The 18,035-nt window shown below is 44.0% G+C and overlaps 1 protein-coding gene across 3 annotated transcripts; it reads left to right on the top strand.

Annotated features, from left to right (window-relative positions):
* The first annotated feature begins 624 nt into the window (after positions 1 to 624).
* Positions 625 to 11,473, top strand: PRXL2A (peroxiredoxin like 2A). Of its 3 annotated transcripts, none has more exons than XM_074154792.1 (6): positions 625 to 932; positions 6,535 to 6,714; positions 7,066 to 7,157; positions 9,457 to 9,597; positions 10,680 to 10,844; positions 10,991 to 11,473. In XM_074154792.1, exons 2-6 carry the CDS (start codon positions 6,537 to 6,539, stop codon positions 11,087 to 11,089), a joined length of 675 nt encoding a protein of 224 aa, XP_074010893.1. In that variant the 5' UTR covers positions 625 to 932; positions 6,535 to 6,536; the 3' UTR covers positions 11,090 to 11,473. The 3 variants fall into 3 exon arrangements, with proteins under 3 accessions (XP_074010893.1, XP_074010894.1, XP_074010895.1); XM_074154793.1 differs by lacking the exon at positions 625 to 932 and adding an exon at positions 3,598 to 3,794; XM_074154794.1 differs by lacking the exon at positions 625 to 932 and having other exon boundaries at positions 6,531 to 6,714.
* Positions 11,474 to 18,035: the final 6,562 nt, after the last annotated feature.

Genomic DNA, 18,035 nt, shown 5'->3' on the forward strand with positions numbered 1-18,035 from the left:
GCGCTCGGTCACTTGGAATGTAGACTCTCTGGTACCATCAAAGAGGTTGCGTTAGTTCTCCTGAGCTGCTGTTGTGTTACCGACCGCACTCTGCCATCGTTGCTACGACTTTTTTTTTTTGTTTGGTTTTTGGTATTAAAAGTGCCAGGTTAACAGGAGACCTCGGGAAATAGTCCCAAGGCAGCGAAGACCAGTCCTCCGAGGTTGTGGCTGGAGCGGTGCCTAATGACTGCACGAGCGACTGAAGAGCGTGTTCGTTAAATGCCGTTGTGACGTGTCGTTGGCTGCCTTATCTGAGCAAGTATATTCTTGAAGGCAATATATGTGTAGGCATTTTAAGTGCCTCGTTAATCGGACCACTTGAATGGTAACCTCATTACGTTCTCGGATTTAAGTTGTTGGGGGGAGGGTGGCCTTAAATATATTTAAGTGCAGGAGCTTAAAATATATGTCGTTTCTTTATTTAAATGCCGTTGTGACGTGTCGTTGGCTGCCTTATCTGAGCAAGTATATTCTTGAAGGCAATATACGTGTAGGCATTTTAAGTGCCTCGTTAATCCGACCACCTGAATGGTAACCTCATTGCGTTCTCGGATTTAAGTTGTCGGGGGGGTGGAGGGAGGGGAGGGGGAGGGGTTTTGCCTTAAATATATTTAAGTGCAGGAGTTTAAAATATATTTTGGGTTTTTTTATTTGCTTTCCCAGGAACTATAAAATCCTAGCGAGGGGAAAACGGGTCGCGGGAGGGAACAGAAGGTGTTTATTCATTCCCGTCCCTACGGGCGGGGATAATCCCCTGATCCCCGTGCAGGGCACGGCACGGGCCGCCGGGGGACGCCGTGCCGAAGGGCACCGGGGACCGCCGTTTCCCCGCGGAGGGCGGCGGGGGCGGCGCGGCCGCGGAGCCGGGATCGGCGGTGCGGTGCTGCAGTGTGAGTGCGGAGCGGGGGGGGGTGCGGAGGGGGGAGGAAGGGTGCGTGGGAGCCGCCGCTCCTCCCGGCCGTGGGAAGCGGGGGGAGGACGTGGAAGAAGCTGTCCCCGCAGCGCCACCGGGCCTCTCCGCCGGCTTGTCTCCCCATCCCCGCTTATGCAGCGGGGAAGAGGCGACAACGATGACTAAATTTAGGGAAACGAGGGGCTGGGGTGGCCGGGCGAGCGGGGGTGGGGGGTGGGGATAAACGTGGAGTCCTCCCAGCTTTCTGGAACGACGAGGATAATTTCCCCATCAGACCTTGGTTGGAGGCGGGCAACAGAAAGGGGTAGAGTATGTTGTGGGGAAATTGTTCTCAGCTGGGTGTATCTGCTGAGACTAATGGGTGACTAATTTATGCATAGAGCGTGTCCCCCCAACCCCCCCAGCCCTATGACTTGGAGTTGTCGATTGTCTTGTATTTTTGCTTTTAGTAACGAATAATTTTGCTGTTAGAAATGGTGCAATGCGAGGAATGTGAACATTAAAATACAAGCAAGGCCTAAGAATCCACAGAGGTGGGAAAATAATTTAAGCTTGAATCTGCAGGAATTGTGGCTGGGTTGGAGGGACCCGCTTGATGTCTAGCAGGTCACTGTGATTGTGGTGAACGCTGGTTTGCGTTACCAGTGGGTCTGGTGGTATTTCCCTTCTTTCCCCCAGCTCTGCAGACTGCCACAGCGAGCAGCTTTCCTGCTCTGGATCCCCAGCAATGAGTTTAGCCTGTATTATCTTCACATAAGTCCTTTTTGCAGTTCTGTGCTCCAAGAACTTCCTCCCATCTCTGTAGAGTCTCCATTTTGCTGACTGAGCAGAGATCTGAATTTTCCTGTACGGGATATCTAGCTGCCTGTCCCCTCTGGGATACACTTAGAGAGTTGGAAGATTTCCGATGTGCTGCGCAAGAGCTCTCTGCTCTCCCTTGCTCAAAAGGGTTGTTGAGAGGCTTGGTTTCTTTAAAACAGCCTCAGAATGGGGGAGATCGTTTGGTCTATCAAGTAACTTCCTTTCAAAGGAAGGAGTATGGTTTGCTTGCTTGACAGCAACTTTCACTTCAGCTGGAGCCAAGCGCAGTGGTGTACTGAATTCAGTAATGAAACATGCGCAGACTGGGAAGAAATGTGAAAAAAAGACTGTTGTTCTCAACACAAGGAATGGTTTGTTACAGGATCTTTACAATGGTGAAAAGAAGAAATTTTGTTGTGAAAAATTACTTACATTCGTGCCATCAGAAATGTTAGGAGGCTGCTTTGTGCATTGATCTGGGAAGTTAAAGGCCAATTTAAGTTGGAAGGCAGATCTGAAGTTTCTCCAGTCAAATCCCCACTTAGGGCTAATTTTGAAGATCGATCAGGATGCTGTATGTTGTAATCCTTAATGGTATTTAAAAGCTCATGAAATCTTGATGAGTGTGTTACCAGGTTATTGCAGATTGTGGATTTTCTTTATAGGAGTTAGATTACAAAGATACTTGTAATATGACTCATTTGGGGGGGGAATGTCTCATAAGAAATAATCAGCTTAACTTGTTTGGGGTATGCAGGTTGTGACAAAGCTCTGAAAGATTTTTAGACTCAATACAGAATGTCTTGGGCAAGTTGTGAGTGGGAGAGAAGGGAAGAATAAGCAAGGGTCAAGGCCATTTCAGACTCAGGTATATGTGCTAGTGCGGTCCAACTTGTGAGAGTGTCCACTAACTGTTTCCGCTTTTGCTCAGCTCTTTTCTTAGGAAAAATACGTAAGTAAATCTGTGTGCTGCCCTGAGTTTTATTGACAACTTGAAAACACAGACTTCCCAGGGTTTTTTTGACACAGCTGCAATGGGTCCTGTTTATACTGCTAAAATAAATGTTTAAGGATAGCTATCCTCTTAATGACAATTTTTTCTGAAGTTGTGGGTGGGAGGGAAATGAGACATCTAGAAAACTGGTCTTCTTCACACAAAGTGAAGACCATCAACTGGCGCTTAGAACAGGATTAAGACTAAGCTTGTTTAAATTCTGGTTAGCTGAGTACTGACAGACCATAAAATAACTCACTGTTATCTTTGCGATCTTTTGTGGTCACCACAAAAACACACAAAAAGATGTTTTTTCTTTTTTCTTTGGCCTCTGTTCTTTGTAAACTGAAGTGCTCGTTCCCTTCTGGAGGTTTTAGCAGAGTTGAGAGCTTGCAGATCTGATAGCTTCAGAGAAAATGATGCTCTTTAGTGAAGGGATGTTGCCACTAAAGCAGGTAACCAAGCATAGAAACGCTGGGTTAATTCACCAGTATAGCCTCTATATTTAAACTTTTTTCTAGTATTGTGCATTGTGATAGCTTTTTAATTGTTTCCAGAGTTGTTTGTATTGTTTTGGCATGCGGGGGGGGGGGGGGGGGGGGGGGTTAGAAGTAGAACAAAGCTGCGACATAGGGAAAATATTACTTGTAAAAATGCACGGTTCTACAGAAAAGCATGACATGGCACACAGATCTTGAAGTTCAGCGCTGTTCCCTGCTTCAGAAAAGCTCTCGGTAATTCCCGTTCCCTGTACCCACCCACCCCATAAAAAGAGTAACCATGTGATTAAGATACCTTTAAAACAATCTTGCCCTGGATTGGACAGCTGTGCTTTCGTAACCGCCGCAGGGTGACTGTGGCACGTATTGCTCAAAGACGCGGAGAGCCAGGTCCTAGCCGCAAGGCAAAGGCTCCAGAGCTGGACTACTACCTAGTCCTGCCCACTTGCCACTCGTGGCCGTGCAGTTTGTCTTCCCTCCTGCCTGCGCTGGCGTTCGGGGGAGCTGGTGGTGGCTGATGCTGGTGCCGGCAGCGTGGGCTCTGGTGAGTGCGTGCGCCTCGATGTTAAAGGCTTTCGGGATGCTCCGTTGTATCTTCTCCTCGTGGATTATGGTTTATGGGATGCTTTGTTCTGTCTTCTTAGAGTGGGTTGTCGTTTGATGTTTAAAAACTCGTAGAGTTTGATCACAAGGCAGTAGTGTTTGCATTTTAAGGTGGAGGGTTGTGAAGTTATTTTGATCTTCAGATGTCCTTAATAAACGGCAGCTAAACAGAAATGAAGCTGCTAGTTGCAAATGCTCAGCTGTTTTCCATTTAGTCTCTTCACTTGGGGTTCAATGACATTGTTAGCAAATGTTTTAATAATCCTGGCCGCTGTTTCCCATATGTATTTTTCAGAGTGTCTCACTATAGTGTTTGCTTAGCAGGAGAGGGATTTCAGTATCACCGTGTAGAACTGCTTCTTCTATTCCCCTGTTTATTTAAATAGCAAAAGATTTGCATATTTGAATAGGGTTTTTTGTCACTGGGTGGAGACCAAAGAGTCCAATTAAACTAGAGATGTGTTTACTGAGCTTAATGATCTCTCTATTAACTACAACTGAGTGGAAGCTGGCTTTTAGCGATGCTAATAATGCTAATAAAAATAAAAAGCTTTGTGAGAACTACTCATTAATCAGTTGCTACAAATTTGGCAACATTTTTGTACACAAATGACATGCACAAGGGGTTAATAATCGGGTATTGTGTCCCTCCCTCCTCCCGGACTTGTAACTAAGAATTAGGAGAAAAACAGTTCTTGACCAGATGAGTCAAGTCCAAAGAATAGTTGGATAATTGAATGCTGGAAGGGAGCAGGGTCTTTTGGGTCGCCACAGAGATTTTAAGTCTTAACACAATGACGTTGCTGCATTAAAGCAATATATTTTGAATTACATTTCAGTCATTCCAAAGGCAGGGGTCAGGACGGTCTCTGATAGGAGTCAGAGGCAGATATCAAAAAATTGTCATTACAGTATGACTTTATGCTTGAAAAAAAGTATGTAGAGAAAGCAGATATGATCAAAGGAGGTTTCCCTTGGTTAGAAATAAGTGGTGAAATGCGATAGAATCTGTTCTCTTATCTGCGTTGTGTTTGTGTAAACTGGCCTTGTTTCCTGCTCGGGATCATGGATTACTTGTTTCTAGATTCTGCGATACTGTCTGCCTTGGAACCAAGTATGCTGTTACAAGAATAAAGTGATCTTTGCTTCAGAATGTTTCCTAGCTATGTCTGCAGGCAGGCAGTTGGTTGTATTTGTTTGTCAGTATTCTGGAGCTAGTTTTAAGGATGGAAAGGGGTTTTCTCCCAGAAAACTCTGGGCACTGTGGCTCTGACACAAAAGCGAGGAGCTGCTACTAGTTTTTACTTTCTGAATTCTGGCAATAGCTACCTGTGGGGATAAAGATTATGTGTTTGTCTGGTTTATTGCCAGTCGCAGTTCAAAACACTAATATTTTCCCATATTTATGAGAGGAAAAACTCTCCCATACAAAAGTATATACAGACGGTAATATTTACCAAAACAGTCCATCAGGGAATAGGATTTTGCAGATGGCTGTGGAAAAAACTTGATTCTCTGTATTGTGTAATGCTAAAGTTGGGTGACTGCAAATCTACAGCCCTTTGTAACACATAACTGTTCCGAAGTAAGCGTACAGGGACTTCTTAGACGCCCAAAACTCCAATGACTCTTGTACCAGTTATTGCTCAGAGCTGGGTCTTGAATTTTGTCCATGAGGCAGGGCTAAATGTGCTTTCCTGCATCCTCATGACTGATACTGCCTCACTGGAAGGTGGCTGTCAGCCCTTTCCAGGCTTGTGAAACATGTGCAAGGGTCAGGATTGGGCTGGGGGGGACGGAATTTGTGGATGAATAGTGGTTAAATAAAATTGCCACCAAACTAGAGTCACCGGTAACAAGAAGTAGTGTTCGTACTTTAAGACTTGAGCTGGCGTATGGAATGGCTTTCGTTGCAGTGTTATCGGTTCTGACTGATGGGTGCGAGTTCAAGTTGTTTGTTCCTGATGTCATTTCTGCTTTAGCAAGAGTGGAAATTGGTTAGCATATAGAAGGTGCTGTCCAGGGCATGTTTGTAATGTTGGATCACTCCGTCAAATAAAATGGTTGCAAGTCGACATACTTCTGTCTGCAGGCATGACTGATAAGCTCTAATTTTGGCTTGGTGCCTGCTTTGGTTCTAGTGTGGAACTGTAAGGAACAGGAAAGGTTACCAGTTGCAGTGAACCAGATACAGATATTTTTTTTATTTTTTTTTTTTTAGTCTTCTGTGGTATATTTATAAAATTCACTGTTTGATATAGATTAGTGGGAAAAAAAAACATTTAATCTATAAACGCTTCTTTTTTGCAAGAAACCACTGTCTTACTGTAATAATTTAAGTTACTGGCTGACTTAAAGGTTATCTTGTTAGAGGCTCTTTATTACACATATATACGTCTGTCATTTTACCCCTCATGGCATTTTAATCATGAATGTTTTTGTCAGTGTCATAGCGGGAAAAGGCAAGAATGTCTTGTTCATAGTTTTCATGTGGGTCAGGCACAGAACTGGAATGTAATCTAGATCTTCTAAAATCCCGTTTAGCACATTAATAAATATACAGATCATCTCCAAACCAAAAATGTCCATGTGAGCTTTTAGTTGTTGTTTTAATCCAGTTCCTCCTTGTCTGGCGTCATCGATGTCCATTGTTGGAGCTGCTTTCTTTTTTCTCTTTACAGAAATGTCCTTCCTACCTGACTTTGGGATCTTCACCATGGGCATGTGGTCTGTTGGTCTTGGAGCCATTGGGGCAGCTGTGACAGGGATTGTCCTCGCGAACACTGACTTATTCTTGTCCAAGCCAGAAAAGGCTACATTGGAGTTTTTAGAGGAGATAGAGCTAAAAACTTTGGGATCAGGTAAGATTCTGGATGTTTCAGCCCACATTCTTCAATAATAACGAATGTAAGGCCAAGGTTGGAAGACTTTTTCATAGTCTTTCGTAGTTATAACATGTAGTTGGGCATCTTTGATAGCAGATAATTCTGGTGAAGAAAAAGCAACCAAACCTGATTTTTCTGGATGAAACATGACACACTTCTAAAAATCAATAAAGCAATAATACCCTGTTATGCATATAGGATTTTTTTCTGATAGAACTGTATTTGAATGTGGAATTCTCTGCAATGCTTTGTGTTGATCCTTAAAACATTGATCATTATAAACAAGAATGGCTGATATTACTGATGCTGTTTTTCCTATATAAACAGAACAAAGAACATTCAAAGCAGGTGAACTATGGAAGAAGAATGGTGCAGTGATCATGGCTGTGCGAAGACCTGGATGATTTTTGTGCAGAGAGGTACTTGCTGGGCTTGGGGATTAATAGGAAGAGTTGAGATCTACTTGCTTAGATTTCCTTTAAATAAAGGGAGGGCACCAACAGGACAGTCATCAAATGCATCTTAAGTATCTGAAAGGTCTTGTTTCCTAGCCCAAACTGGTTGCTAGCTAACAGTATACTTCTTTGCAGCTGGTTTGTATAGCCTAGGTCCTGAGCATTTTCCTTCTGAAGGCAATGGTTGCATGATTTTTACGTCTGCCAAAGACCTAGCCCATGGTAATTAGAAAGGGAGATTACACAAAATCCAATTGGTAATGAGTCTTATGAGCTAGTTGTATTCCATATGTCCAAAAAAAATCTCTGTGAGCCAGGTAGTCTTTGGTCAAAAGCAGCCGAAGACTGGACTGGCAGAAAGCCATGAGATAAAGCCCATCAGCAAAAAAGAGATGTGCATAAAGGGGTGTCCGTCACTGTTCTGGATTCTGAACGTGAGGCAGGAAGGTAAGGAGTCTGAAGATAAGGTGTTCCATAACAAGGTGGGTTGGGAAACAAAATTGGATCCTTAAGTTGGCATTAGGCTCCTTGGGTGGAGGTGGGAGGAGACACTTAAAATAAGATTTGAATGTACCGTGTGCCTGGGAACAGCCATAACTTGCACCTTGGCCATTATTTTTCTCATAGCTATGGGGAAAAATAGCTATTATGTTGTTACTCACTACTCTATAACATGGAGCAATTAATATGGCAACCACTTAATTAAGGGATCTGCTCCCATCAGTAGTAACTGCTTAAGTATGTGTAGAATTCATGGAAGGTTAAAGATTAAAGTACTTTGCTTTCTGAACAGGTGTAGCGTAGGCAGGAGGAGAACGCGCTACGTGCCTGACTGACTCTCTGCCTTTCACATACAGTCAGACAGGAATTCATTATTGATTTTTTGTCTTTAAAGCTAATTTCCTAAGTAGAAATAAAGACCCCAATTCAAAGAATTGTGGGTCGTTTTTTTTCTTTCTGGAAAAGATTGAGGGGAGAGAAATTTAATTTTCTAATTCTTATTTTTGCTTCAAAACTTCAAATTTTTAACAAGCAGTCACACTACTGATGAGCTAATGAGAACAAAGAATTGTTTTGTATTTTAACTGTGAAAATGTTTGAAAAAGCTTTTAAATTGTCTAAACTGAAGTTATTTTTGATTGCAGTATACTCGTAGCATTTTTGTGAGTTCTTGCCTTTCTCCTAAGAACAGTTCAGTTGCCCTTTTTTTGTGTGTCCATTAATGTTTCTCCATAGTATGAAAGCTGCTTCTTTCCCCACTGGCTCTGAGTTGCTGGAACGGTTCAATGCAGGTGACTCGCCGTATCTGTTAACCTGCAGGCAGTAGGTTTTTATTTTTTAGCAAGGGACAAAACACACACACTTCCATTATCTTTAACTCTCACACTCACTACCTCGGTGTTTGCGTGTGATGCTGATTCATCCTTTTTCATTTCCTCTGAAAAAGACAGAGAGCAGTGAACTGGAAAGCTCCGCTTACCCTTTCACCTACTGATGGCCTTCTCTAATGTCTTTTCTCCTCTGTTCACCCGTCTGTTACTTGATACTCACTAAATTCTAGATACCCCGCAAGTGAAGGCATTTTGGTTAGGTGGCTGAGGGTGTTCGTTTAAACTGAGTTATTTTTTAAAGTGTGGAGTTCTTTGTGGGAGTCTTGTCCAGTAAAAATGACCTTTCTCCATTGGAGATGAGAAGAAACACATTTGCATTATGCACTCTGATCTGTTGGAAACCTCGGAGACTTTTGCACAAACTGTGGGAGCCGAGAGGCCTTCAGTAGAACAAAAAACCCAGGAGATGAATGTCAACACCTTACACTCTTACACACCAGAAAAAAGCAGTATTGCTTCTGGGATACTGAAGGTGTATGAAGAAATGCCCTGATTATTTTCCCTGGGAAAGTTAAATGATGTGCAACCACTATCTTTTAACTGTTCTGTAAACATTTAAAAAAAGTGTTGAGCCCCTGGCACAGGCAAGGTGTATCTACAGCTTTGAGTTAAAACTATGTTTTATCCAGGATTTTAATATTTTATCCAGTAAATGCTTAAAAAATCTACTTCCTCTGTGCTTAATGAAGAAAATTTTAATAAATATAAAGAAGACCTGCCTAGGAATAAAACTAGCTTAAATGTCGATTCACAGGTCTGTTTCTGCTTTGCAGCTCTAGCTAGAATTTACTTAACGTTTCTGAAATTCAAGGTGAGGCTTTCCAACCTCCATCTACTGCCATAAATGATTGAACTTTTTTTCCCCTTCTTAGGAGGCTTCTGAGCTCTCCTCTCTGAAACCCCAGCTGTCCAAGCTGGGTGTCCCTCTCTATGCTGTTGTGAAAGAGAAGATAGGGACTGAAGTGGAGGATTTTCAGCATTACTTCAAAGGAGAAATCTTTCTGGATGAAAAGGTATAGTGAAGTTGGTGTTCTCCTTTTGTTTAAAAACAAGCTTATGAATCACAGAATCACAAAATGATATGGGGTTGGAAGGGACCTCTGGAGATCATCTAGTCCATCTTTGGACTAGAAGAATGTCCTCTTTGAAGAGCTTGTATAAATAATATAAGTAGAATGTGGTCTGAATGAAAAAGGATTTAGTAGCATTGTAGTTTAAGAAGGTAATTAGCTTTGCTTTTCTCATATATATCCCGCTCAGCTTACAAACTGGTCTGTAGCTATGCACTGATAACATGCTGTTGCAGGATTATTCCTCCCCTCCGCTTTAACAGGTAAACAACGTGGCTTGTTAATATTTATTCGTTTTCTTCCACTGGCTGTGTGACTTGCCAATGTTTATGATGTGTGAATCAAGGTCTGAAGGTGACAGACATAATTAATTCATGATGTACAGCCTATGCAGTGATACGCCTTGTCCCAGTACACTGGCATATGCCAGTCTCAGGTCCTACAAAACCACAGCCCTGCTTATTCCTTAACCCAGAAGATGCATTTAGAAACCATTTGGCTTCTGAAGGAAAAAGAAGACAGCTAAGTCAGCTAGAAGATAACTTTATTTTCCCTCCCCACTCTGCCTATGTAAGTCAGGCTGATTTAAAAAGAAAACAAAACAAACCCCAAAAAACCACCCCAAACTAAACAGGTGTCTGATAAAGTTTCAGGGCTTGGCACCACTGTTATCTCTTTACCAGCATTTTTATTGTCATACTTCAAAAATAAGAAAAAAGACATTTATCACAAAGCACCACATTGTCAGTAATAGGGATGTGGATGTACATGGAGCTTAAATACCCATGGATCAGCATAAAAACCACGAGTGGTGGCAGTACCACTAGTCAGCTGTGTGGAGGTAAGTGGTCAGGTAGTGTGTTAAAGAGGTTAGTTCAGGTGCAGTTCTGTTTGAGCTCTGCCTGGTTAGTTTTTGTGTGTTGGCGACCTTTCTTGGATACAGGGTTGGCTGGTTTTCTTAATTTCTTTTGGGAGGAAGAGTCCTTTTCACTTTGTTTGCCAAGATGTTTTCTGTTTCCCTGCAGAAAGGCTTCTATGGTCCACGCAAACGAAAAATGATGATGTCAGGCTTTTTCCGCTTTGGGGTCTGGCAAAATTTCTTCCGTGCTTGGAAAAGTGGATATAGTGGTAACCTGGAAGGAGAAGGATTCACCCTGGGAGGAGTATATGTGATTGGGGCAGAAAGACAGGTACTGCTTTTAGGCTTTTATGGAGCTCTAGGCTGCTTTTATGTCTCCTTTGAGACCAAAAGTTTCTTTTCTGGAATTATTTGCTGGTCAGTTGATCTCCCATGGGTAGACTAGTATATGAATTTCTCTCTTGTGTCTTTGACTAGGGTGTTTTACTGGAGCATCGTGAGAAGGAATTTGGAGACAAAGTCAGCCTTCCATCTGTCCTTGAAGCTGCTGAGAAGATAAAACCACAGGCTTCATAAGCGGAAAAATAGTTCCACATGTTTGTGATCACAGCTTGAAATATAGAATGCATCTGTTTCTTGAACGTGCAGTTTAATCGCTTCTTAACTACTTAGTGATCAATACAGAGGAAAGATTCTCTATTCAAACATAGAAAAAGATGAAAATCCTCCTGGATCTTCTTTTGTTGCTTTGCCAGCCTTTCAGGTGGTCAGGATTTCAACTGCTCTTTTGTGTCTGACTGTATTAATGAAAGGCTGGGTCTAAAATCTGACCTAGCCTAGATGTTTTCAGTCAGAGACAGTCGGTTGAAAACCTGTTTACCTCGGGGAGCAAAACTCTGCTAAGGTTGGAGCAATGGAGTACCAGCTGAGGTTGAAGGATAATAAAACTTCATGTAAATGAAATGCCTGTGCTTTTTGCTTTTTTATTAACATATAAACGCATCTGTATTTCTAGACGATTAAATCCTGTCAGTCTAGATTATTGTGAGATGCTGCATTGAAGACATGCCACTATGTCTACCCAGTAAGTTTCTTGTTAGTTAACTACTGGCTCTAGATCTTCCAGCTCTTTGTGTGGTTCCCTGCAAGGGAGATTGAAGATATCTAATGTTCACTTCAGAAGATAATTGTGGCATGAGGGTAAGTTCCTTCTTGTGTTTAAGATTCTAAAAAAAAAATAAAGGGAACAGTATCAGGGAGCAGCTTAGGTAGAGTTTCCATCCTGACTTGAGTTCTCCAATAAATGGCTGGGTTGTTACTCAGGGACAGGTGCAGAGAACCATGTGTTCTGTCCATGTTCTGAGCTGCCTGGGGGGTAAGTACCACCTGTAAGATGGTGTCAAAAAGCTATTGGGTGCTCAAAGACATAAGATGACTGACAGGGCTCCTCTGAATGGCATCCAGAGCAGCCAGCCAAGCTGCTAAGAGTTTGCTCCGTGAAATAAAGAATTGTGCCCGAGGGCTTTTTGTCCTGGGTTTACCACTGAGAGGAAGTATCATGAGTGCTTGCCTGACACAAGGCACCTAAATCACTTCCTCCACAAACCTGCAAAGTTCAGAGCATTATGTAAGTGGCCACTTGTCTGCAGTAGGCACGTTACTTTGGAGCGCACTAGGTAAGAAAACCAAAAGATGCTAAAATGAGCTACTCTTTCTTACAGTTGCAAGATGGTTCTAGTAACAAAGATCTTACTTACCATAGGAGGAGAATTCTGGATCATGGCTCCTATAGAGTTTTGAGTTTTCTTTCCAGTGGGAACTGAAAAGTTGGCATTTGCAGAGGACAGATCTTCCACAAAGAGACAGGCAAAGAAGGTACTGATCTTAGGCCTGGATTTCAGGCCTTGTTCCAAGGGCTGTTTATGCATTTCACATAATCATGAAATGTGAAAGGCATAAACAGTCCTTGGAGAATGGGGTGGAAGCCAGACAAATTCCAAGAAATATAAGATAAAGTGAAGTGCCTTTAGAACCTGCTAAATCTGGAGAGCATCTACTTAAAATTTGTGTACGTGCAATTGAATTCCGCTCACTCGGACAGAGCTGGCTGCCGGTTCTGACAGTCAGACTGCAGAAAGTCCTAGATGATGACAAGGATGCTACGGGGTTTCAGCCCGGCTGTTAGCCCACCTGAAGGGCTGTGTTTTGTGATCTTGGAAACAGAAGCAGGAAGCCATCATGTCCAGCGTTTAGAATGATAGTATAATGGCTGTTAAACATAAAAATCACTAACGCATCATACAAAAAGATTAAGTGTTCCTTTAGTGCGGAAACGTTTTTAGAAAGACCCATGAAGTGCTTTTGAGGATGCTTATTAAAATCCTCACGGAGACTGAAAGCTCGCTCTCAGCTTCAGCAAAGGTACATATACAGTAACCGCGTCAGACCTAGGTGTGGAAGACTCTGTTTTCCTACTGTTGACAGTGACAGTTCCCATAAACAGCTAGTGGGACAGTGTATTTCTTGACTTGAAAGTTGTGTAAACTTGCCCACATTCCAAAGTTTTCTAACCTTGTACTTCAGAGGTCAAGTCAAAATTTGGACCCATGAAAGGTCCAAATGGTATTTGAAAATGTTCTCAAGAATTATTATTGATAGACCTGATTTATTTTCTTAAGCCAGCCTTGGGATTATTTGGAATTGACTCATCCTTTCTGAACTCCATGTTGACAAAATACAAACGGAGAGGATAGGAAAATATGCAGTTCCTAGGAGCTAGGAACAGTAAATAGGAATTGGAAATGGGCAGTCTCAAAGAAATAAAAATGACAGCAAAATAGTAAAGGAGGAACAAATGAATTCAAAGTGAATTTCCAATGCTGGAGAGTGCAAGGTCTGACTATCTGGTTTAAAAAAATACTTTCCTCTTTAAATGTAAAATGTTCACTGGAAAAAAAAAAATTCATGGTTGTTGATTTTGTTGTACTAACAGCTACCTCTGCTGGCCCAGTTCCCGATATACATTGAATGTAACGTACACAAAATCTGAATCACTTCTCAGTCCATCAAATATCACATCACAGTTCAACACTCAGCTGGTTACTGGACACTCTAGTAAAAGTTTGATGATTCTGGCCTTGAGAAACAAAACTCCCCTGTAGTAATTTCTCTTCAGTCAACCATCCCTTGTTTGCAAGTCTGTTCATCGGTTTTTTTCAGTACAAAACCAGGGTTAATAAAAATTAAGGAGGGAGATGCTGTGACGTCAGTGGGGCAGGTGTAATATGGGAAGGTGCTTTTTATGTGAACTTTAAAAAATACCAATTACACTTCCTATCTGCAGTGTGCTTTTAAAGCCATTAGAAAGATGCTCAGCCTCAGAGGGTGTTTTCTGTTTATTTCCTGCTCTGCCTTTTTGATTCCCCGTGTGGATTATCCATTCCTACGGCTGTCAAACTGCCAGCAGTTGGTGCCATTTGCAAATATCCACAAAGAGAAGGGAATGGCAAGGGTTCCCTGCCATTTTCTGATGCATTTCCTGTGATGCACTGTGGTAGGAAGAATGAGCAAATTTCTTTTTCTCTCTGAACCGCTGGATGTCACTGCTACCCCAGCCAAAATGAAGGTCAGCAGTAAACCCGTTTTTTTTCTGCAGTAAAAGATTTGCATAACAAAGATGCCAGGAACAGACCACTGCAGACTCCGAGTAAGCTAGAAGAAAGCTGTTGGAAAAGGCATCCACTCCTGCGATCTGTTTACTTGTGTGGACATTTTCCTTTTTAAAATAAGAAACTTGGAGGAAGGATATACTGTGTTGAGTGATGCAGTCTGTGGTATATAGATACTTCTAAATGAGTGTGGAGGGAATAAATTGTTAACAGACCCACTGTAATCCTTACTATGTCATATATTTTAGTAATGTTACTTTTAGATACTGCCTGTGTGTGAGCGGTTTCCTTTGTCCCACAGAGCTGATTTATGAGGCTGTCCCACAGAGGTGATTTAGCGTAGCTGGCGCAGAGAGGTGCAATAGCCACTCGGTAACAGCAGGGGGAGCTGGGGAGATGGAGAAAATAATGAGGAAAAAATGATCCTAGAGCGATTTGGGTTGGAAGGGACCTTAAAGATCATCGAGTTCCAACCCCCCTGCCATGGGCAGGGACACCTCCCACTAGAGCAGGTTGCTCAAAGCCCCATCCAGCCTGGACTTGAACACCTCCAGGGATGGGGCATCCACAGCTTCTCTGGGCAACATGTTCCAGTGCCTCACCACCCCCACAGTAAAGAATTTATTTCTAGTATCTCACCTGAATCTCCCCTCTTTCAGTTTAAAACTGTTACCCCTCATCCTATTGCTACACTCCCTGATAAAGAGTCCCTCCCCATCTCTCCTGTAGTTCCCCTTCAGGTACTGGAAGGCCGCAATAAGGTCTCCCTGGAGTCTTCTCTTTTCCAGGCTGAACAACCCAAAACACTCTCAGCCTCTCCTATAATGAATAAAGTTAAATCACTGATTCTGTCTAATCCACTCTAATTTTATTTGATATCTGAATAGTTCCATCCAAATTTATTCTTCTTCTAATTTATCTCAAAAATGTTGTAAGGTTTTTCTCTAAAATATTTCTACTTTCTCTTTTAGGTCCAGCTACTGATTTCTTAGTATTTGAAGTTGTTTCAAGTCTCTCAGTAGCTTCTGTGGGCTTTTTTACTCACACACCCTTCTCTCTCTTAATGCCATAATTATCAAAACCACGTGATAATGCCTACTTTAGCTCTGATTTCCAGAAACCTCTTTGCATAAATGGAAATCTCTTCCCCTGAAAAGTTGTGTTTGATGATAATGAGAACGCTAAGCAGGTACAGTGGAATTGGTGAATAGCTCTGGTCATGCCATTTTCTACCAGCCACTCCTCATAATGGATCATTCATTAATTTCAATAAATGTTTTGTATTTGGTCAGAGGAAACGGCTTTGACAAACCATACATGAACATCGGCCTGCACAAGTTCACTAAAAAATCAGATATTCCATTTTCATTCCTGCAGTATTATTGCACCCTTTTACTGCCAAAGTGACTGTCTTTTAAAAGTCTTCCAATTTGCCCTAGCACTTAGTTAATGTGTCTGTGATGGATGAGATTTTTGCCCTCGTTTTCTTGGCAACACAGTGAAGCACACAGAACAGAGATAATGTCAAAGGCAAATAAATGGGACAGAGGGAGGTTGTTTGAACTCTCTCCATGCTAACGGTGAGCACATTTAATTCAACTACTCTGCGAACTGCTAACACTAGCCATTTTACAAGACTATTTTAAATTGCAAGAGGACCTTATTTGGCTGATGAATGCCCTTCCTAATTCCACAGTCCTTACATCCTAAAGCTGCTGGATTTCCCTGAAATTTCCCATTTCCCCGTGACTCAGTGCTCTATAAGATAACTTAAGTACTTTTAAGATGAGGAAAAGACGTCTTCCAGTTCTTTTTACCACCTGCTAATCCAGTGACCTTTCCCAGCTCCCCTTCCTCATTTAGATCCTCCTTAAAATTCAGGTGATTATTTTTTTAGCATCTTCTTTCAGCTTTACCAGTCAATTCAATTTTACTATGGTTTCTAAGAAGCCTTGAGCGAGCTTGGGGAGCCCTGCAAATCCTCCCTGCCCCTCCCCCCTGCCTTTTTTTTTTTTTTTTGACATTTTTTTGAACAACTGTACGTAGCGGATGAGAAGGAATCTTGATAACACAACCGGCGGATGGGTGACACACTGGTGTCTAACCACTTTCTCTGACTTCAGACGGGTGGGTGAGGGGGGCTGTGCATTTATGCCGTATTAATTCTAGGATGGTTTTGGTTGTCAGCCTTGACCTAGCAGACAATTGCCGCAGGAGAGAAGCACTAGGCTCACCCCATTTAATTGGTCACCAGTTCATTTCACCCTTTAGCCGAGCACTCGGTGGGATTGTTGCCATCTTTGTAAGCAGTGCTTGTTCCTGACCTCAGGGGAATAAGGAAGTGCCTAAAGTCCAAGCCCTGGAGCAGGTAAAGGAAGTGTCGAGAATATGAGGTGGCCTGTAATAACGCCTCTGGTGTCGAAGTGCCTTCCTCAGCCTTGCCTTCCTGCACACAAATGTATTTTCATAGTTAGTGAGGCACTGAAGAAAACAGTTTTGCTCTGTATGTAAGGGAATGAAGGTGACAGAAGTGTTTCCCCGTGTCAAGAAAGATCGTAAGGGACAGAAAAGAAGGAAACAGGAGCAGTCCAGGGAAGTTAAGAGCTAAGCTAGACACTGGGTGCACAGAGCTACTGCTGAGGGAAGCTTTGGTTTCCTGCCCGTGCCCTTGGCTTTACGGCTGTTATCCAGTGTGTATCCCCAGCCTGCTTCCTGGAATCCATGCACGAGCCAGCCAGACTGCTTTTGGCCTGTGCGCTAGAGAGAGAGAGGAGCCCCGTAATTTGGGAGGACAGGGAGGTGGAGATGCGGAACTCAGATGGGGCTTGAGAAGCAGTGGTAGCCGGCAGGCCGGGGCCATGCCCAGGGGTTCCTCAGCGGGGGCTCTGGCAGCTGCCCGGTGGCCAGGCCTGACGATGGGAAAGGGCAACCATCTCCACACCTGCTAGCCCATGACTACCTCAGGTGCGTGTTATGGCTTGCTCACCACATGTGCTTAAAAAACAGCAGTCAGCCCCTCCTGCCTATTCTCCCAGCGCCCCGGAAGAGAGATTTAAAAGCCCTGGGACGTCTTAAGCCTCAAAATACTCTTCGGGGTAGTTTTATTTAATTTTTTTTTCCTTCTCCTTCTGGTTTTCCAGGTAAAGCTCGACTGTGCCTTCAACACTACGCCGAAGGCACTGCCCCTGGCATGCCGGCTCTCGCCCCGAGAGGAGCGGGTGCGCCGCTGAGGGGCCGGGCGGGCCGCACCCGGCCTCCCTCACCCGGCCCGGGGGCGGGGCGCGGGTCCGGCCGGCTTTCCCAGCCGCTTCCGCGGGGCGGGGGACGCCGCCATCTCGACCAGAAAACTAGTCTAAAATAATTAAAAAAAAAAAAAAAGCTGAAGGTCTCGGTGAGCGGCCACGGGCTTCCCCCAGCTGAGCCGCCGAAGGGGGCCGCGGGGCCGTGAGGGGCGGCCGTTCCCGCCGCTGGGGCGGGGCGGGGGCCTCTGGGGCTCGTAGCGTCCGCCCGGCTCGGGGGTCGTGGCGGGGCTCAGGGGCTTTCTCGCCGGCTCGGGGGACGCCTGGGGGGGGGGGGTGGGTGGGTGTCACAGCGGGCGAAGCCACCCCGGTAGGCTGGTGTTCTGGAGGGAGAGCTGGGCCTCTTGTGCGTCCCCTTTGTGTGGAGCACGGCTGCGTGCGGGGAGCGGGCGGGGCCGGAGGGGCGGGCGGGCATTTCCGCGCTGCCTCGGCCCCCGGCGGCAGCAGGGACAGGAGCGGCGGGGCGGCTCGGCTCGGCGGAGAGGGAACCCTGCCGCTGGTGGCCGGCTGCGCCGAGGCGGGGAAGGTCCAGGAGCACCGCGTCCATGGACTAGC

Source organism: Numenius arquata, chromosome 10, assembly GCF_964106895.1.
Source record: "Numenius arquata chromosome 10, bNumArq3.hap1.1, whole genome shotgun sequence".
Taxonomy (NCBI): domain Eukaryota; kingdom Metazoa; phylum Chordata; class Aves; order Charadriiformes; family Scolopacidae; genus Numenius; species Numenius arquata.